This window comes from Tenebrio molitor, chromosome 3 (genome assembly GCF_963966145.1).
Source record: "Tenebrio molitor chromosome 3, icTenMoli1.1, whole genome shotgun sequence".
Classification (NCBI taxonomy): domain Eukaryota; kingdom Metazoa; phylum Arthropoda; class Insecta; order Coleoptera; family Tenebrionidae; genus Tenebrio; species Tenebrio molitor.
In genome coordinates this window covers 422371-440061 of record NC_091048.1, presented here as the reverse complement: position 1 = coordinate 440061, position 17691 = coordinate 422371, and the positions used below count along the sequence as shown (strand labels likewise).

General features: G+C 37.9%; 5 protein-coding genes across 8 annotated transcripts; 4 read left to right on the top strand and 1 right to left on the bottom strand.

Annotated features, from left to right (window-relative positions):
* The first annotated feature begins 153 nt into the window (after nucleotides 1-153).
* l(3)mbt (lethal (3) malignant brain tumor) lies at nucleotides 154-5993 on the top strand. 4 transcript variants are annotated; one of them, XM_069040752.1, is made up of 8 exons: nucleotides 154-295; nucleotides 351-533; nucleotides 1421-2721; nucleotides 3081-3755; nucleotides 3807-4035; nucleotides 4752-5063; nucleotides 5119-5338; nucleotides 5387-5993. In XM_069040752.1, exons 3-8 carry the CDS (start codon nucleotides 1423-1425, stop codon nucleotides 5868-5870), a joined length of 3219 nt encoding a protein of 1072 aa, XP_068896853.1. In that variant the 5' UTR covers nucleotides 154-295; nucleotides 351-533; nucleotides 1421-1422; the 3' UTR covers nucleotides 5871-5993. The 4 variants fall into 4 exon arrangements, with proteins under 4 accessions (XP_068896853.1, XP_068896854.1, XP_068896852.1 ...); XM_069040753.1 differs by having other exon boundaries at nucleotides 199-291; XM_069040751.1 differs by lacking the exons at nucleotides 154-295; nucleotides 351-533 and adding an exon at nucleotides 548-1162.
* Nucleotides 5972-7861, top strand: Ssl1 (general transcription factor IIH subunit 2 Ssl1). Its single transcript, XM_069040767.1, has 7 exons — nucleotides 5972-6098; nucleotides 6205-6349; nucleotides 6403-6604; nucleotides 6653-6955; nucleotides 7004-7257; nucleotides 7310-7559; nucleotides 7617-7861. The coding sequence occupies exons 2-7, from the start codon at nucleotides 6291-6293 to the stop codon at nucleotides 7746-7748; spliced, it is 1200 nt and encodes a 399-aa protein (XP_068896868.1). The 5' UTR covers nucleotides 5972-6098; nucleotides 6205-6290; the 3' UTR covers nucleotides 7749-7861.
* DCTN2-p50 (dynactin subunit 2) lies at nucleotides 7736-12147 on the bottom strand. Its single transcript, XM_069040768.1, has 5 exons — nucleotides 11988-12147; nucleotides 11462-11934; nucleotides 11017-11413; nucleotides 8114-8216; nucleotides 7736-8061 (listed from the first exon to the last, which is right to left on the bottom strand). Exons 1-5 carry the CDS (start codon nucleotides 12021-12023, stop codon nucleotides 7880-7882), a joined length of 1191 nt encoding a protein of 396 aa, XP_068896869.1. The 5' UTR covers nucleotides 12024-12147; the 3' UTR covers nucleotides 7736-7879.
* Nucleotides 9266-11011, top strand: LOC138125450 (transcription factor Adf-1-like). The gene is made up of 3 exons (XM_069040772.1): nucleotides 9266-10295; nucleotides 10351-10516; nucleotides 10571-11011. The coding sequence occupies exons 1-3, from the start codon at nucleotides 10148-10150 to the stop codon at nucleotides 10914-10916; spliced, it is 660 nt and encodes a 219-aa protein (XP_068896873.1). The 5' UTR covers nucleotides 9266-10147; the 3' UTR covers nucleotides 10917-11011.
* A 107-nt stretch (nucleotides 12148-12254) lies between the features above and the next one.
* LOC138125435 (uncharacterized) lies at nucleotides 12255-16971 on the top strand. The gene has a single exon (XM_069040748.1). The coding sequence runs from the start codon at nucleotides 12358-12360 to the stop codon at nucleotides 16963-16965; it is 4608 nt and encodes a 1535-aa protein (XP_068896849.1). The 5' UTR covers nucleotides 12255-12357; the 3' UTR covers nucleotides 16966-16971.
* Nucleotides 16972-17691: the final 720 nt, after the last annotated feature.

Genomic DNA, 17691 nt, shown 5'->3' with positions numbered 1-17691 from the left:
GGTATTTCATTTTCAATCAATTCTATGTAGGTATTGTGGTAACAATTAAATAATACTAGTTCAGCAAAGATACAAGTTGAGCACGTGTGAGCATACACAGTGTGGGAACACAGTTTTAAAGTTTGTCGTCAAATTAATTTAACGAAATAATGAAAAAAAAACTCTTTTAAATTATGAAGGTTTGGCAACGTCGCTTCGGTAAATTTATTTGTCTAATGCGCGTGCGTACCTACCATTAAGGTATCTAATAATTTTTATTTTACAATACTTTGGAAAATAATTTAGCTAATTGTAGGTAAGTTGATCACAAAAAGTGTAAGAAAACTAAGAAAATGTGGTCTTTTTTACAGATTTACGCAAGAATTTCGTGTGACATGAACCAAGAATAAACATAGTCCCCCAATCACTGTTGAAAAATATTCGTTGTAGTTTACACAATAACAAAGCACAGAAAAATTCACTTGATAGTTTCAAGTCTTGATAGTTTTATCTTTTTGTGAGTAAAATCTGTTGAATCAACTGGATAACAGGAGGTAAACTATTATAAAGGTCACACGCATGAATTTTTCAATTAAATATGTGAAATCACTTTTGATGTAACACTGAAAAAGCGTCAGAAAAATTTCTTTGGAGCATGCTTAAGTGATATTCAAAGTTTATTCGTTAAAGTTACCTTCGCAGATCGGGCCCCCCCTTGTTGCAACCCGAACGAGCGTTCAGATTATTAACTGATTTTTTTTTCACGATTCTTAGTGGCAGATGGTGTTGTCCCAAATTTTCACAAGTCGAGGTGTGAATATCGTGTTAATTTTACGTTTTCGATCGGAACAGAATTAATTTGAGGGCGGGAAAAGCGTTCAAATCTTGTCTCACGATGAACGCGCGTGCGCTAGAATTGTCTTGGTTTTTGGAGTGAACGGCATAAAATAAAAGTTTTCGCAAATTAACGCACGATAAAATTTTACCGCAACAATCTGTGGCCGATTTTGGTAAATTGTGAACTGTTTAAGTGTTTTCTGGAGCTTTGCGAATTATCTGTCCTCGCGTAATTACAAAAGTTTATGGTGGTGCATTTAACAATTGAAAAAAAAGACAACCGTCCCTGAATGGATCAAAACAATATTTTTATTTATTTTACCGTTCAAAAATAATTATATAACAGGTAAGGTGCAGTTTTATTAGATTAAATCTGTGTCTTGTTTAAAGAGTGAAGGTTAGTAAAGACAGGTCCGTAATGTTCGTGTTTTATCCTCGACAAAAGAAAAATGTTACGTTAGTTGTTGAATGGTCTCGACCGATTCTATTAATTTATTGTGTTAACTGATTTTTTTAAATTATGTAACAGGTGAGACATTTTTTTAAAAATCGTTTGTACTGTAGTGAAAGTAATAACAGGACCGTAACGTGTTATGATTTGCAGAAATGTCGTCCGGGGGCACCGAGTCGGGCGAATTGGTTCAAACCGAACTAGACACAAACACTCCGGATTGTCAAGGTGCACAGTCATCAATTCTTTCAACTAATCCGATGAAAACACAGGTTCTTCCATTGGTTTATATACAAACACCATCAAAACTTCCTTTCACCTCCATCACAAAAACTAACATGGTCAACACAGTACCTCAGCTCCAGTTTGCAACACTTCCTCCCAACATGAACAAAAACACATCGAACAGGTCGATATCGAACCAAGGAGTGATTCTCACACCAGTAAAGAATGTTGCCAAAGCTCAACAATTAGTGATACATAAACCAAGCAATATGCAGACTGTGACGTTATCGGGAGGCTCGAAAATAGCAGGGACATATTTAACGATGATCAAACCTTTAACTAAAATCGCGGAACCCAAGTCTGAAGGGGGGCAAAAATTAATGATAGCTCCCATGCCCAACGTTATTAAAAACAGACTACCAGTGACTGTCACCACCAATACGTTACAACCGAAAATCGCCTTCATGCCCTTAACGTTACCTTCTTCGAACGAAGTAAACAACAAAATGTTCAACATAAAAATATCCGACGCGCAGCTACAGAACGAATTAGAATCAGGTAATAGAGAAGACGGTGAAGAAATAAATCGTGAGTTAGTTTGCGACGAAATCATCGATTTAGATAGCCCCGTTAAAAGTGAGAAAGAATACGAATTGTCAATTCTGGAGGACTCAAATTCAAAGAGCGAGAGTCTGAGCTTTAGTTTTGATAATTCAGTGGAGAAACGCAAAGAAATCGTACCAAAGTTCCCAAAGCACGGGATTTCAATCCTCAAGAAAAACTACCAAGGGGATAAAGTGCGTCCCTCCAACATCACTAACAACAATCCACTTCTAGATCCGGACCCCGTGAAGTTGCAAAAAACCGAACGCAGGCGAAAGTCGAATTTTTCCTACAGGAAAGATTACGACGACATGGAGATCATCGACTCAAAAGACAAGTACAAGCTGGATTCTGACATCACACTGACCAAACTGGAGGTCACGGATAGTTTCGACAAGGACCACAGGAAAGACGATTATCTGGAAATAAAAGTGATTAAAGAGAAGAAAACGGACATCAATATGAACGACGACTTCGACTTCCAGAAGATTCTCAAGTGGGAGGAAGGGATAGGAAGTCTTCCAGGTAGCGACCTCAAGTTTATCGTCAATGAATTCAATCTCATCGAGTACGTCACCAGGGAAGAGTACGACAAAATCATCGAAAAACGGCTGGCTAAGGTTAAAGTATGTGTATTTTGTTTAGTTTAATGTGAAGATATTTTATCAAATGAATGTTTTTTTTTTTAATTCAGCGTTTTCTCGCAGACGTAAATGAAACAAGTCGCTATTCCTAAATTTTGTTTTTATTGTTTAGGCCATTTTTTTGTCTGAATAAAGTATTTGAAACTTTAAGTATTGTTAAAGAAATCTAGTAGTACAAATTTTTCTGATTAGTTTTTAGTTTTTGTCGTATTTATACAAGAACAGTTTTTACATTTTTACTTCGTAATATGTAGTATTAAAATTTCAAAATCTGTCAGTTCGCTGTTTGATACAATTGGAGTAATTGACGTTACTTATGATGATGGTGATGTTATTTGCAGGTCAAAAATGACTTCCAAGAGGAACTCAGATGCGTCGAATGTGGTTGTTATGGTCTCCCATCCGAATTCATCACTCTGAAATATTGCAGTCTAGACTGTCAGGATAGCGGCAACAGCAAGCAGTTGAGAGACAGAGATATGAAGGTGAAAAAAAAGAAAAAGAAAGGTTTTCCGTTAAAAAAGATGGAGTCCGATCCCATCAGTGGAAGCGATGACGAAACCTCGAACGAAAACTCCCAAGACAAGTACTCTTATCCTTGGACTTGTTCAAAGAAAGGATTTTCGTGGACCAAATATCTCGACCATATCAAAGCCAAAGCCGCCCCCGTTAAATTGTTCAAGGACGCATTTCCCTACACCCGCAACGGTTTTCGTCCAGGAATGAAACTGGAAGGAGTGGATCCTCAACATCCATCGTATTTTTGCGTCTTGACGGTTGCCGAAGTGTGCGGTTACCGGCTGAGGTTGCACTTCGACGGCTACCCGGACAACTACGACTTCTGGGTCAACGCCGATAGTATGGACATTTTTCCAGCTGGCTGGTGTGAGAAGCACGGTCATGTGCTTCAAGCACCTCCTGGATATACGAGCGACAATTTCAACTGGATGTTTTATCTGAAACAGACCAAATCAACGGCGGCACCTAAACATTTGTTCGCCAACAGGGCCGGAAATGTGAGCGTAAAAACGTTGCAATAGTTCAGTTTTTACTGTTGTGGGTTGTAGGCGATCTGTCCCAACGGGTTCCGGGTCGGGATGAAGTTGGAAGCTGTCGACAGGAAGAACACGTCGTTGGTGTGTGTGGCGTCTGTCAAGGATATGATGGACAATAGGATACTCGTTCACTTCGACAGTTGGGACGACATTTACGATTATTGGGCGGATCCCACGTCGCCCTATATACATCCGGTGGGTTGGTGTGATCAGTACGGACATAATTTGACACCACCAAATGGTAAGTTTCAAGTGATTGTTGTTTTCTCTTCCGTCCGCTGTGATTTGTCCTTGTACCGGAAACTGTCAGAATAAAATTGACACATTTTTACAATTTTTTCATAATGTGAACATTTCTTTAGAGAGATAGGTTAAAATTATGTATGGTCAAAATCCAATGACATTTTTGAAAATTATTTCCTATTTAGGTATAGTAGACAATTAATTGACAAATGGACAAAACCAAATTTACATTAGGAAAATGTTCACTTTTTTTTCGCAGCCAACTGTATTAATGTCACTAATTTTAATAAAAGTTTTCATTCTTCATTAAGTGGACAAATAAAACTGGGACACTTAAAATTTAATCTGTGTAAATCAGACCATTGAATTGTCAATATATTTGTCAGTGTCTATATAATATGTCATACCAAAGTTAACCTATTTGTGATGAAGCCGTAATTAAACGATGCAAATTTGTAAATTTTGACTTATGTGATTGTCATTTTTGTCCCAGTTTTATTTGTCCATCGACTGTACCTACAAAGGGTGTTTTTTTAAATTTGGCATCGAAGTTGGCTTTGGAGAGTCGATTGAGAACGCACCACTCCTGTAAAAGCGGAAGATTTAAACAGCTGATCCGTAATCTGTTATCCATATAGTGCATTCAAAATTGACTCTTCAACGCCAAATTAAAAAAAAACACACCCGTTATTATTATTGTTGTTACGTTGCTAGATTACCCAAATCCGGAAACGTTCTCGTGGGCCAAGTACCTGAAAGAAACTAAATCCGTGGCGGCTCCCGTTCGGGCATTCAAACAGCGCCCCGCGTGCGGCTTCAAACGGGGAATGCGTCTCGAGTGCGTCGACAAGAGAGTGCCTCAATTGATTCGCGTCGCAACCGTTGACGACGTGCGAGATCACCAAATAAGAATGCACTTCGACGGCTGGCCGGACCGGTACAGCTACTGGGTGGACGACGACAACGAAAATATACACCCAGTGGGTTGGTGTCAAAAGACCGGTCACCCAATAGAAACACCCCTGAGTAAGTAACTTGTCTTGCGGTCGAAGGATGGCGGGAATTTGAATATTGTCCACAGCCCCCGATGACGTTTACGACTTCCTTGAATGCCCGACGGTGGGGTGCAGAGGAATGGGACACATCCAGGGCCCCAAATTCGCCACGCATTCCGACCAGAAGTTTTGCCCCTACGCTGAAGATAACATAGATGCCGAACGAGTGTTACCCGACAGGTTGTTAACTCCGGATCGGTTAATTGAAGCCGTCGTGCCCGTATCGAGAGAGCCGAGAGACAAATTGTGAGTTTTGTTTTAGTAATCAATTGATTTGGTAACATTTTATCGCAGGAAACCGAAACTGGGACGTCCCCCCAAATATCCACGATTAGAGACGATAAAAGTCGAACTTGAAGACGAGTCGACGAAAAAACCGAAAAGAAAATACAAGAAACGGTTAAAACTGAACGCGGAGGAAGAAGAAATTAACTCTAAAATTAGGAAGATCGAGTCATTCATTGAGGAATCTAAGATAGAACCTGCCGTTAAAGAGACGTGGTCGAAGCACAGTAGATTTTTAGAGGAATACATTGAGGATGTAGGGGATCCTTCGCGGTGGAGTGAGAATAGAGTGGCCGAGTTTGTATCTACCGTACCAGGATGTGAAAGCAGCGGTGAACAATTTAGAAAGGCGGAAATAGACGGTGAAGCTTTACTGTCCCTCAGTCAGAGGGATCTGATAGACGTTTTGAATGTTAAAATTGGCCCAGCTATTAAATTATATAATATTATTATTTTGTTGAGACGAAAAGTGAGTCATGAAGTGTTTTCATAACTAACAATTTATGTAGTTAAGTCTTTATATTATGGATTTGTTTTACTTTGTAAATATTTATAAAATTTATTCATTATGTTGTTAACACCCTTTATATGTACAATAAATCCAAAAAATGATCGATACGGTCTTGTGACAGTTTGAGGTTCATAAAAAAACAATAATTGTTTAAATCGACATTTTTTAAATGTATTGTTGCCTTTGAATGGTGAAAAACGAGTATAATAGGTAAATCCCTTCAAAATTGTACTAGGTGGGTTCAAGCGTACAGTAAATTTACTTTTTTTTCCGTTTTTGACGGTTACCATCAACATAACCTAACTTTTGGGTATAGAAAGCGGATGATGATTAAATATAACCTAACCTTTTACAATAAATGAGAATTTGAAATTTGTACTGAAATACCGAATAATAAATAAAATGGTCGACGAGGAAGATCCGAAAGAGTACAGATGGGAGACTGGTTACGAAAAAACATGGTAACAAGAATTTAGTTCTTTAAATATCTTTCAGCTTAATTTGATAAATACAGGGAGGCAATAAAAGAAGATGACGATGGTTTTCTGGAAGCTTCTGTTGCCGATATTATCCAGAGGGCAAAGCGAAAGCGACAAGCGCAAAAACAAGGAAATTCCAAACTTGGAATGATGAGGCATTTGTTCATGATCCTAGATTGTTCCGACTCCATGTCGAATCAAGATCTGAAACCGACCCGCCTTCTTTGCACAATCAAGGTTAGTGTGAAACGCTGCCGAGTCTTTTTCATCATTATAAAATTGTAGCTGTTGGAAAACTTTATTGACGAATTCTTTGATCAAAATCCCATCAGTCAAATAGGTATCATAATAATGCACAATAAACGCGCTGAAAAAATCAGTGACCTGGCGGGCAATTCTCGTAAACATGTTAAAGCGGTGAACGGCTTGAAACACACGTCGTTAGTGGGAGAGCCTTCGTTGCAGAACAGTTTAGAAATGGCGTTGAAAGCGCTGAAACTGCTACCAATGCACGCCAGTCGTGAGATTTTAGTTATAATGGGCAGTCTGACAACTTGCGACCCTGGGGATATCAATACAACAATCAGTGTAAGTGAATAAATCATATGATTGTGTGATAATCTGTCATGTTTGTAGACCTTGAAATTGGAAGGGGTGAGGTGTTCAGTGATAGGATTAGCCGCCGAGGTCTACGTTTGCCGGCAGTTGGCTAATCAGACTGGTGGTCTTTACAATGTCATTCTAGACGACTGTCATTTCAAAGATTTGTTGTTTCAACAAGTGGATCCACCTCCAGCTGCTCTGACCCTTGAGTCGAACTTAATAAAAATGGGTTTTCCACATCAGATGTCTGTAGAGGGTACAGAAGAGCCCTTAACAATGTGCATGTGGTAACTTACCATCTATTGGACGACATTATTTTTCTATTCCCTTTTATTTTAGCCATGTGGACAGCGCAGATGAAGGCAGTAAATTAAATACAGGGGGTTACTATTGCCCCCAGTGTTACAGTAAATACTGTGAACTACCTGTGGAATGCAGAGCATGTGGTTTGACTTTAGTATCAGCACCACATTTGGCCAGATCTTACCACCATTTATTCCCAGCGGCTAATTACGACGAAATAGCTTATGACAAACAGACTTTCATTTGTTTTGGTTGTCAGAAAAATTTCAACGATAGTGATAAACAGGTGAATTTATATCAACATTGGGATCGTGGCAAATTCATTTGAAATTTGAAATTTTAGGTTTATCAGTGTCCCAATTGTGTAAAAATATTTTGCATCAATTGCGACATTTTCGTACACGACATTTTACACACCTGTCCGGGTTGTGCCACCAATTTATCAACTTTCCAAATATCTCATTCAAGTCAATAAAATGACATCAGTTTATTAAACAAATAGAAAATATTTAGTTACACAATTACACCATCATTAGTTATAATTTACAGTAAGTGAGAAAAAATAATAATAAATATGTTTTACCGTAATCTATCGTTAATTATGTTTTACTTTTTTTTTAAAGCCTTGATCCTGGCGTCGAGACTTACGACAGTTGCATTGATTTCGTTAAGGTTCACAGCGAAGCTTTCTTGGACGCCTTGCAGTAAAGTTTTGTTGTTTTGTACATTTGCCGATATTTCGGACTGCACTGTTTCTATTTGCGTTAAAGTTTTCACGAAATCGGTTGCTGCGGAAGTGTCAGTTACGTTACTCGTTTTGTGGCTTCAGTTGTAACTTACCTTTGTTGTGAAGTCCTTCCAGAGCCTTGAGACGTTCTACAGTTTTCGGTAGAAGCTTATTAATTTTTTCACTATTTTTCACCAGTTCGTACAACTCCAGAATCTAAATTAACAAAAAAAAAAAAAAAATATCGCTACTTATAATATACAGTGTGAACATAAAGTTTGGAACAAAATTCATAATAGCGCTATGTGATGCTTTTAAGAAAATCGGTCGGACACATCGATTTTATTTCGAAAAATGCCATAGTGTGAAGTGCAATTTGTTTAAGTGACGTCATTGGTTTTTATGCAATGACGACATCACCCATTTTTAAATGACAACCCATTTTTTTTTCTCTTTCGGATAGACCTTCCTACTACCTAAACGATGAATGAAAAAAAATGGTACCTTACATAACAATGTTTTTGAGAAAATGACAAATTTGCCCCCTACCAACCATTAGGCACTTACCGACACACTGCGCTCAATAACGTCGGAACTTATTTGTTCCATTTTAGCTCGAATTCTCTGCCGTAATCTTCTGAATTGTTTGGTCTATTAAAATAAACCTTCTATTTCAAATAAACCCATAGAAAAAAGTTTTAAATTAAAAATTAAATTAAATTGTTGAAGTAAAATTTGTCATTTTCTCAAAATTGTTATGTAAGGTACCATTTTTTTTTTCATTAATCGTTTAGGTAGTAGGTAGGTATATCAGAAAGAGATGTTGTCATTTAAAAAAATAGGTGATGAAGTCATTGCGCAAAAACCCATGACGTGATTTAAACAAACTGCATGTCACAAGATGCCGTTTTTTAAAATAAAATCGACCTGTCCGAGCGATTTTTCTAAAAACATCACATAATGCTATTATGAATTTTGTTCCAAACTGTAGTAAGATATCATGTAAGAATAAAAAATGATACAACATTGAACTACGGCTGCAAGCTTTATATTATGTTAGTAATTGCACTTTGGAGTTGTAAATACTTTTATATGCTAAACTAGCTGACCCGACAGACGTTGTCTCGTCCAATCCAAATTTCAATAAATTTGTTTGTGATCGTTTTGTGAATTTGTGAAAAGCTATTGGAAATGTGTCAACAAGTAAAAATGGAACCATGCGGTTTTGTTCGAAAGTTTAAGTCACAATTTAATGAAGTCAGAATTCCATGTGGAAAAAATTTTCTTTCATTAAATTTGAAATCACAATGAATCTCAAGGTGTTTTATTTACATTTCGATTTCAATTGCAAGATCGATGTTTAAGTAAATAATCAAAACAAAGAAATGATTTGTTTGGATTGGATTTGCTGTGACATCATTGGCTTGATTCACAATCTGACAATCAGCTGTCAAATGACATTTGTGCACGTAACGAAATAATAAATTGGACTAGAAATAAAACAACTAGATATATTTGCCGGACAGATCCCGAAACACAAAAATAAAAACAAATGTAATTTTTTTGTTCGACATTGTCAGAATTTGAGAATTTTCTCCTATGTGTGCGGATTTTGGTAAAAGTCACAACTTGTCAAAACGAAACGTCAAGCTAATTTCATTTTTTCATTTTCAATTATTTCATTGCCAATAGACTCAGTCATTGTTGATCACGCTGTATAACTTATTCATTGGAGAAAATAATTATCAGGTACATTTGACAGCAGAAACAAGTTTTGATAAATATCGAATGAATAATTAATAAGGTTCCCAACGGCAACTTTAACGATAAAACACAAATATCATTTGATTCATTTGCGTAACAACCTGGATACGAGTACATTATCAGATTTTATGCCGAGAGAATATTATAATTTTCTAGATCTAGACAAAAAAGCCGTTTTCTTTCCAACAGCCCTCCCCGTAAAAAATATTGATCGGACAATAACGTGACGCATCGCTTTCCGTTTTCCCTCTCTCGCTCTCCTGGCGTCCTAACGGTAACGGAAACGTGAAGGTCATCCAAGTTCAACATTATAGTTATCGACGCCGTACTGCGACATCACGATCCGTAGTTTCGAGTTTTGATCGTTTTTGACCTGCGACGGGATGTCTTTCTCGATGGACGTCGACGAAATGCTCGTGTCTCTGATGGAGAAACATCCCAATTTGTACAACAAACGTCACGAATTTTACAAAGACAACAGACGAAAGCGAAACTCGTGGGCCGACATCGCGAAATCAGTAGGACTAGACGGTACAACTCTTCACTATATACTTTTTCAGCGTAAATTTCTACTGTAATCTTCTAGTCGCTACTGCTAAAAGGCGGTGGGAGAATTTACGCGACCGATTCGTGCGAGTTTACAGAGAATATACAGAGTATCCACCTCTGTCGAACAATTCCTCGGGAAAAAACAACAAATTCAAATTATTTGATAGGATGTTGTGGTTGGCTCCTCACATTCGTAAACGAAGGTTCGGTATTCAACGATTGATCGGTTCGATTTGTTTCAAGTGTTTCTCTTACAGAATAACGTCGTCTATTATGGCACTCCGAAACAACACTAATAGCTCGCAGTACAGTCTAACTGACGACACTCAAAGTAGTGAAACGCACGAAAGTGTAAATATTAAGGCGGAAACACAATCGAACGTGTCCAACCTAACCTACCAAGACACTTGCCTAGAAGAAGACGGTTTTTTATCATCTACTACTGTAGCCATCCCTCGACAAAATGAAATTGACAATAAAGCTGATCATTATTTTATGATGTCAGTGATTCAAGACTGCCAAAATATGCCTCCAAGAAAAAAGCTTAAATTCAAAAGGGACGTCTTAGGTCTATTGGACAAATATTTATATGATGACAAATAACTTCCTTTGTATTAATTGTATTTAAGATTTAAAATAATCTGTCTTTTAATTTAAAATGTAATTTCACATACTACCAAATAAGAGTTTTCTGTTGACTTACCATTTTATCCTTCTCTTCATCTTGAGCTATCTCTTTCTTCTTCTCAGCAATAGCGTCAAGCTTCTGTTGCAAACAGGATAGACGGCCTTCAATATGATCTAGTTGTGCAGAATCTAAGAGGCTGGCAGTTGCGCTTAAATACTGAGCGGTTTCCAACAGCGTCCCTTTATTAGTTGCAGACGCCAACCTAGTTAACTTCTCATTAGATGCTCCTAAAACTGACTCCAAATGATGTAGTCTACTTTCTAATTCAGCTACTCTGGTAGTTTGGGCTAAGCGCGCCTGCTCTGGCCTGTAGCTCAATTGGTAGACAATACTGGAACTATCACTCTCAGCTTGAGATTCTGACTTCTCCTGGGCACTAGCTTTGAATTGTTCCAATTGTGACAACAACTTCCTACAAATTCATTGTAAAATATTATTTTTTCAAACTAAATTTCGTTACTTTATTTGAGCGCCCTGCGGGTCAGAAATGCTTGAAATCACGTCGGCTCCTAGCGCCTCTTCTAATCTTAAATCTGTTAATTTTTTTAAAGCTTGCTCAACTTGTCCACTTGAGACCATGCAGTTGGCTTCCTCGCCTTTCTTTTCAGTTTGAATTTTCGTGATTTCTTCAAGTAATTCTTTCATTTCGCACTGAAGTCTTTGATATTTCTGCAAAGGTGTCTCTCTTTCGCCCTCACCGACCAACTCCCAATCGCCAGAGTGGGCATCATAGCCCGTGCGAATACGTTTGCTGATGCGTTCCGAAAAATCGACAGTGTTAGCTTTGAGGAATTTACCCTTAAATTTATTGAACGCTTCGCTGGCAGAAATGTGGATTCTCTCGATTGAATCGTTCTCTTCTTCGAAAAAATCCGTCACTTGCTCCGATTCGGGGAGGTCGTTGGTTTCGTAGACGTCAGGTTCGTCGTGGGCCTTTCGAGGAACTGTTTTTCGCACAGATTTTAACAATGTCGAATCATACTCACTATTCCAGGTAAATCGGCGTACTTGGGATCGGCCATTTCGCACAGTTTGTTTTTGGGTGTCTTCAATACCTAACCTCGAATTCCGGTGACAGCTGTCAGTTAAGTAAGCCTTCGTGCAAGCAAGTCAGTCACACAGTGTCGCCAAACTTTAAACGCTATTGAGCACTAAACTACTTGCTCTCCTGTCATTTTTGAAAAATGTTTTTTCCTTTTTCGATACCCTTCTTTTATTGTTCTTTATAAAATAAGTTTTTATTTTGTGAAATGGCATTTTTTAAATAAAAAATATATTTTCATTTTGTATGCTACAGAAAAAGTAACTTTTACTTTGAAATGTACAATTTGTCATTGATTTGAAGTTTCTTCAAAAATGTTTCAAACAACCAAACGAGAGTCTCCAGTATTCGAGGAGTTACCACCTATCGTCAATACCCTTGAAACGTTGTCAGTGCTCCCTCTTCAAAAATTTTGTAGTAAAAAGGCATTCGAGATCGAATTTGTCACTCCACTCACAATAAAAGATTATGAATTTGTAAAGCAAATCATCGAAATAGGAAAAAAGTACGAATATCTGTCAGATGTACACTTCATTACACATGAAGATGTAATGAATCTGGTAGAGAGATTAGCGTACAAAGACAAGAATGTTGATCTGCCGAAACATGTGATAGAATGTGCTCAAGAAGTAGTACAGACGCAGTTAAAAGAACTTCGATCGATTTCGCTCGGTTTTTTGGCTACCATGACGAAACTCAAAATAATCGAGGTCATGTATAAAAAATACGCCTCCGAGGTGAGCAGCATGCAACGGAGACACGAACTCCAAGAAGAGCTGAATAGATTAATCAAAGACGGGGGAGATGAAGAGAAAAAAGGAAAGAAAAAGAAGAAAGGTAAGAAAAAGAAAAAGGGGAAAGGAAAAGGAAAGGGAAAGAAAAGTAGCAAATCGTCCAAAGAGAAAAAGTCCAAAAAAAGTGACAAGAAATCGAAGAAATCTAAAAAAAGCGATAAGAAATCAAAAAAATCCAAGAAATCTAAAAAAAACAAGAAGAAATCCTCAAAGACGGCTGCTAAGGTGCAAAGTAAAGCTGAGATTGTAATCGACGACTACACTGAGATAGTTTTGGAAGAAAACGAATTAATTTTTGATTATAACGTCGACAATCACTTGATGTATTTCGTTTTGTGTGGATTTCCAGATCCTCTGCTACTGCGAGATTTGTCGAAAATAAACACCGAAGTATCAGCTATAATTGAAATTTTCTTGGAATCGTCAAATTCGGAGAATCCAGACGAGTTCATGTTGAAATTACTGGAATTGTTCAAAGCTCCAAAATCTAATCAGTATCTCGAGAATACGGTATTGATGAAATACGTTGGGACCAGTACTAAGCAGTTGAAAGAAACTCTGGAAGAATTATTGTACGTAATCAAAAATATTAACTACATAAAACGCCAACACATGAGTTATATCAAGAACTTGAAATTGTACGGTTTTGGACCAGAACTGAAAAAACTGGATCCCGATTGTTTAGAAAAATACAACAGAATAATGGACTGCTATCTCCCTGAACTTATATCCGTAGCTCTTATTATGGACGCTTTGATCGAAGAAATTTGTTGGAGAGAGCTGGGTCCTATTTACTCGCTGTCAGATTTATCCGAATCCTGCGAATCGAGCGAAGAGTCGATACACGCTCAGGTAAAATCTTTCCAAGTGCACGAAGAAGATTTCTTAAACATGGCACTCAACTCGTATAAATTAATCGGAAGGAAGTATTACGACACGAATTTGGAATATTTAAAGCTTCTAGGACCTCTAAATCAAGTAGACTCCCCATCTTTCGGAAAGCGAATGCAAAGTCGTTCTGTCTCTACAGAGGACTATTGTTACTGCAGTAACATCGACAACTTGGCCGATTATCTTCACCTGGCTATCTTTAATCAAATGAAGAGAACACAGTTCGAACCGAAAATTCAGGATGAATACGATTTTATATCGAATCTGGTTACATACAATCAAGTCGAACAGTATCAAAAAGCGCTACCGAAAGGAAACATTTGCAGTGAACGGGAACACGACGACGTCATCAATCACTACCACATGAAAGAGGACTTATCGACGTCAGTTCTTCGTCAACTGGTTTTGAAAACAATGAACGATTATTCGCGATGGGATCGCTTCTTTTGTACTGAAACCGGAGCAGTTCTTTTACGATTCCATGACAATTTGGACGAATTCGGACTTGATACGACCATATGGGAGGACAATCTACGAACCCCTGTTTGTTTAAGGGATTTCTGCGGATATGTAGCCGCTGAAGAGAGACGATGGTTGGAAGAACATAAACTGGTGGAACACGCGGAACTGAATGATGATGAAAGCGAAGAGGAGTGCGAAGGTCTGAAGGATATGCACGTTCCAGAACTCTACCAAGACTACCAACATCTCCTGGGGTCAATAAATGGTACTCCCACTGAAGAAAAAAAGAGAATTTTTAATGAAGTTTTCGAAGAGATCCTTCACTATCCGAAAAGTAATGATTTGGAAAAATATTGCACTGAAGGTGGATCTTTCCTAGCTTACGATTTAGGACCGAAACGTTTGCAACTGACCGGTCACACGATAATATTCCGTAGTGATGATGGTATTAAGGTTACCATCGATACATCCAGGTTTATGGTGGATGATGCCAAATGTATCATCAACATAGATGCAGATGGTAACAGTTTTGTATTCCATAAAACTGACCCAACGGCTTTTCATTTCATTCTTAAAGATGGAACAGTAATTGGTTTCACCGAACTAAATCAAACAGTAGACGATATGTCTGCAGTTATTTCAATAGAAAATGTAGGTGATAAATTGAGTTTTCATTCGAATGAAGAAATCTACGAGGAGGAAGAGGACCAAGAAAGGGCATTAGAAATTCCTAATTACAACGACTATTGGGTTCAAATGATTCGTAAAAGTAAGCTAGCCAATGTGCTTCCTAACTTCTTTATTAAAACACCTATTTTTGACAAACGAATTAAAATGGATGACAGAAACTTAGATAGATTGTTGGAACTGTTCAAACTGGCACGATCTTTACAACATCCCATTTACAAAATATCGACCAAACCTTCAGTCTCCCGTTTAAAGAGAACTACTTCGCCCTTGTATCTCCCCTTAGCGGGTACTTTGAAACGTATCCTTTTCAAACCGGTGCACAAAAAACGCAAACTGAAGGGTTACAGTGTTTTGAATCTAAAAAAATCTAAGAAAAAAGTTCCATTAAAGTACGATTTCCAAATTACTCTTCCTAACGGATTAACCATAACAACTTTAGCAAGAAACAAGGATATAGGTGAGATCAAGCAGGAGAACAAGTATCGAAGATTTAAAGAACAGTATCGGCTCTTTTACACTAATGGTGTAATAGTGATCAAAAATTCAGACGGTACTACTACAATCTACCGATCGAACGGCGAAATAATCAAACTGACGGACCAAAGCGAGTGTCATAGCATCAACTGCCCAAAAAATATGACGTACATTTTCAGGCAATCCGAGAATGAGGTTTGTCCGTACCATTTGAGTAGATGTAAAGATACGCCGAAGGTAAGAGTGGTGGAAAATTTCGCTGGTTTGTTCGAGTTTGGAGACATTCCTTACAACAAAAAGACTCTCTTGGAGTTCGAAGGGAAGCAAATCAAAGTGTCGGACGGGTTAGCCACCGAAAAGCAACTTTATTACGTCGTCAGCGAACATGATTATCACGCCGAGGAAACGTTCTACGAGAGGGAAGACGGAATGCGATGCGTTGTAGACAAGAAAGGTACCCGAATCTTTCAGTTTCCGGACGGTACCAAAATTACAGTTTGGCCTGAAGTTCAGAAGGAGCTAATCTTCGTGAGTAGCAACCCTAAAAGTGAAGGGTGGGTGTCCATAGTAATCAGTTACAAATTTGAACATCCCGACTACATAACTGTTGTGTACGACGGATCAGGGAGTTCTACTCAATTGTTCTTGAAAGATGGAGTTATAAAAAACACACAGGACTCCTTCATAATGACCACTAACGTAAACGTCGCCTTGGAAGTAACTTCGGCCAACGTGATTTTTTTGAAAACTTGCGAAGATTGTGACGGGGACTGTCTCTGTAAACTTCATCTGGACGAGAATCAGGAGAAACTACTGGAAGTTTGCGACAGTTACGATAAATATTTGTCGTGTGACAGAGAGGGCAATGTTGAAGTCAACCCCGATTATGTTAAAGGTCAGCAAAACAAAAATGGTTGCAATCACCGTTCGAGGGACGAAAACCAAAAATTGCTCATTCTGAACAGTCGGGGCCCCCCCGGGTCCGCCCTTTGGAAGGACAGCTCAGTCGAAGGCAGATTGTCTAAGGCACACCACTCTAAAAATGTCGCCGTCGCGAACTACATGAACAAGTTGACAAACAAACAAACGATTAAACTCTTCACGGAGATTTATCAGAATTTTGCCGAACGATTCACACATTCTGAGCTGTACCGACACAAGATTACTCTGTCAAAATTCAAGAACAACGACGAATTGCTACTGTTCTACGTGACATTTCGGATTCTGATAGAGTTCCAGAACTTGGTCGAGCATCCAGAAGTGATGGCAGAACTGGAGGACTTCCTGGAAACCAGAATTGGGAGTCTCTCCGCTGGTCTCTTGAACGGAATCAAAAAATTGTTAAAGTATATGAACGACGAAGACGACAGCACGAAAGAAGACAAGTGTTCTTATCGAATAAGTATGCGGGAGAATGAGGGATTAGAGAAGACTGAAAGTAGCAGTGTTAGTAGGAGCATCGATTTCGAGAAAATCACGGTGCAGGATGTCATAGCTAGGTGGCGTAAGGCCTGTGACGAGTACAGATTTCTCATAAGGAACAGAAAATTTCCACCTTATTTCCATTCGGAATATTATCGATATGTATTGAGTACATTAAAGGCAGCTTAAGAGGTTTTTAAAGCTTTTGGAATATTATACCATGTGATGTGATCGAGAAAATGTGGTACTTAGTACGTTTTATTTTAATAATTAACAATTATTTAAGTGAGTTGGAGACAGTTACCTACATCAAATTGAAAGGAATTATTACTAGACGTAAAAACTTTTATTGGTTTTTAGGGTGAAATTTCACTGTTAGTACACAATACACAAAATATTATTAGATGACCATTCAAATTTTGCTTAAAAATTTATAAATTTGAATAATGAAATGACTACAGTTGAAAAGAATCTAGATACAGATGATAGCTAAACTTCCTATTTTTTTTTTTTTTAATCTAAATAGATACAGATGACAATAAGGGGTTTATCTGCTGCAGATACATTTTAGAAACCTATTTCAAAAAAGCGCAAATTTAAGAAACAGTTGCTTAATGGTAGGATAATTAGCTTTCAGAATAGAAAAATCTGCTTTCTTGTCGTCTAAATATTAAATAAGCCAAAGCCTCACAGTTTGTTAAATTTTTATTCGTCGTTTTTTTTTTCTTTAACAAAACATCATAAAATACGTCATTTTCGTTTTTTGCACATCGTAATGAAAGACTTTTTTACACGCAAAATCGTAGTGAAAGTAGCACTTTTTTACACGGAAAATCGCAGTGAAAGTACATATCGCGTGTTCAAATGAAATCCTGGGCTTAGTAGGCGTTGGAAAAATTAAACCGTTTAGAACAG

Excerpts from the sequence above, each read along its gene's own strand:
- LOC138125450 (XM_069040772.1), top strand. The coding sequence starts at position 10,148 with ATGTCTTTCTCGATGGACGTCGACGAAATGCTCGTGTCTCTGATGGAG. Across the intron at positions 10,296-10,350 it reads GAAATCAGTAGGACTAGACG|TCGCTACTGCTAAAAGGCGG; the intron begins GTACAACTCTTC and ends GTAATCTTCTAG. Across the intron at positions 10,517-10,570 it reads CCTCACATTCGTAAACGAAG|AATAACGTCGTCTATTATGG; the intron begins GTTCGGTATTCA and ends TTTCTCTTACAG.
- LOC138125435 (XM_069040748.1), top strand. The coding sequence starts at position 12,358 with ATGTTTCAAACAACCAAACGAGAGTCTCCAGTATTCGAGGAGTTACCA.
- Ssl1 (XM_069040767.1), top strand. The coding sequence starts at position 6,291 with ATGGTCGACGAGGAAGATCCGAAAGAGTACAGATGGGAGACTGGTTAC. Across the intron at positions 7,258-7,309 it reads CCCTTAACAATGTGCATGTG|CCATGTGGACAGCGCAGATG; the intron begins GTAACTTACCAT and ends CTTTTATTTTAG. Across the intron at positions 7,560-7,616 it reads TCAACGATAGTGATAAACAG|GTTTATCAGTGTCCCAATTG; the intron begins GTGAATTTATAT and ends TTGAAATTTTAG.
- DCTN2-p50 (XM_069040768.1), bottom strand. The coding sequence starts at position 12,023 with ATGGCCGATCCCAAGTACGCCGATTTACCTGGAATA. Across the intron at positions 11,935-11,987 it reads ACGCCGATTTACCTGGAATA|GCCCACGACGAACCTGACGT; the intron begins GTGAGTATGATT and ends GTTCCTCGAAAG. Across the intron at positions 11,414-11,461 it reads CCGCAGGGCGCTCAAATAAA|GAAGTTGTTGTCACAATTGG; the intron begins GTAACGAAATTT and ends ATGAATTTGTAG.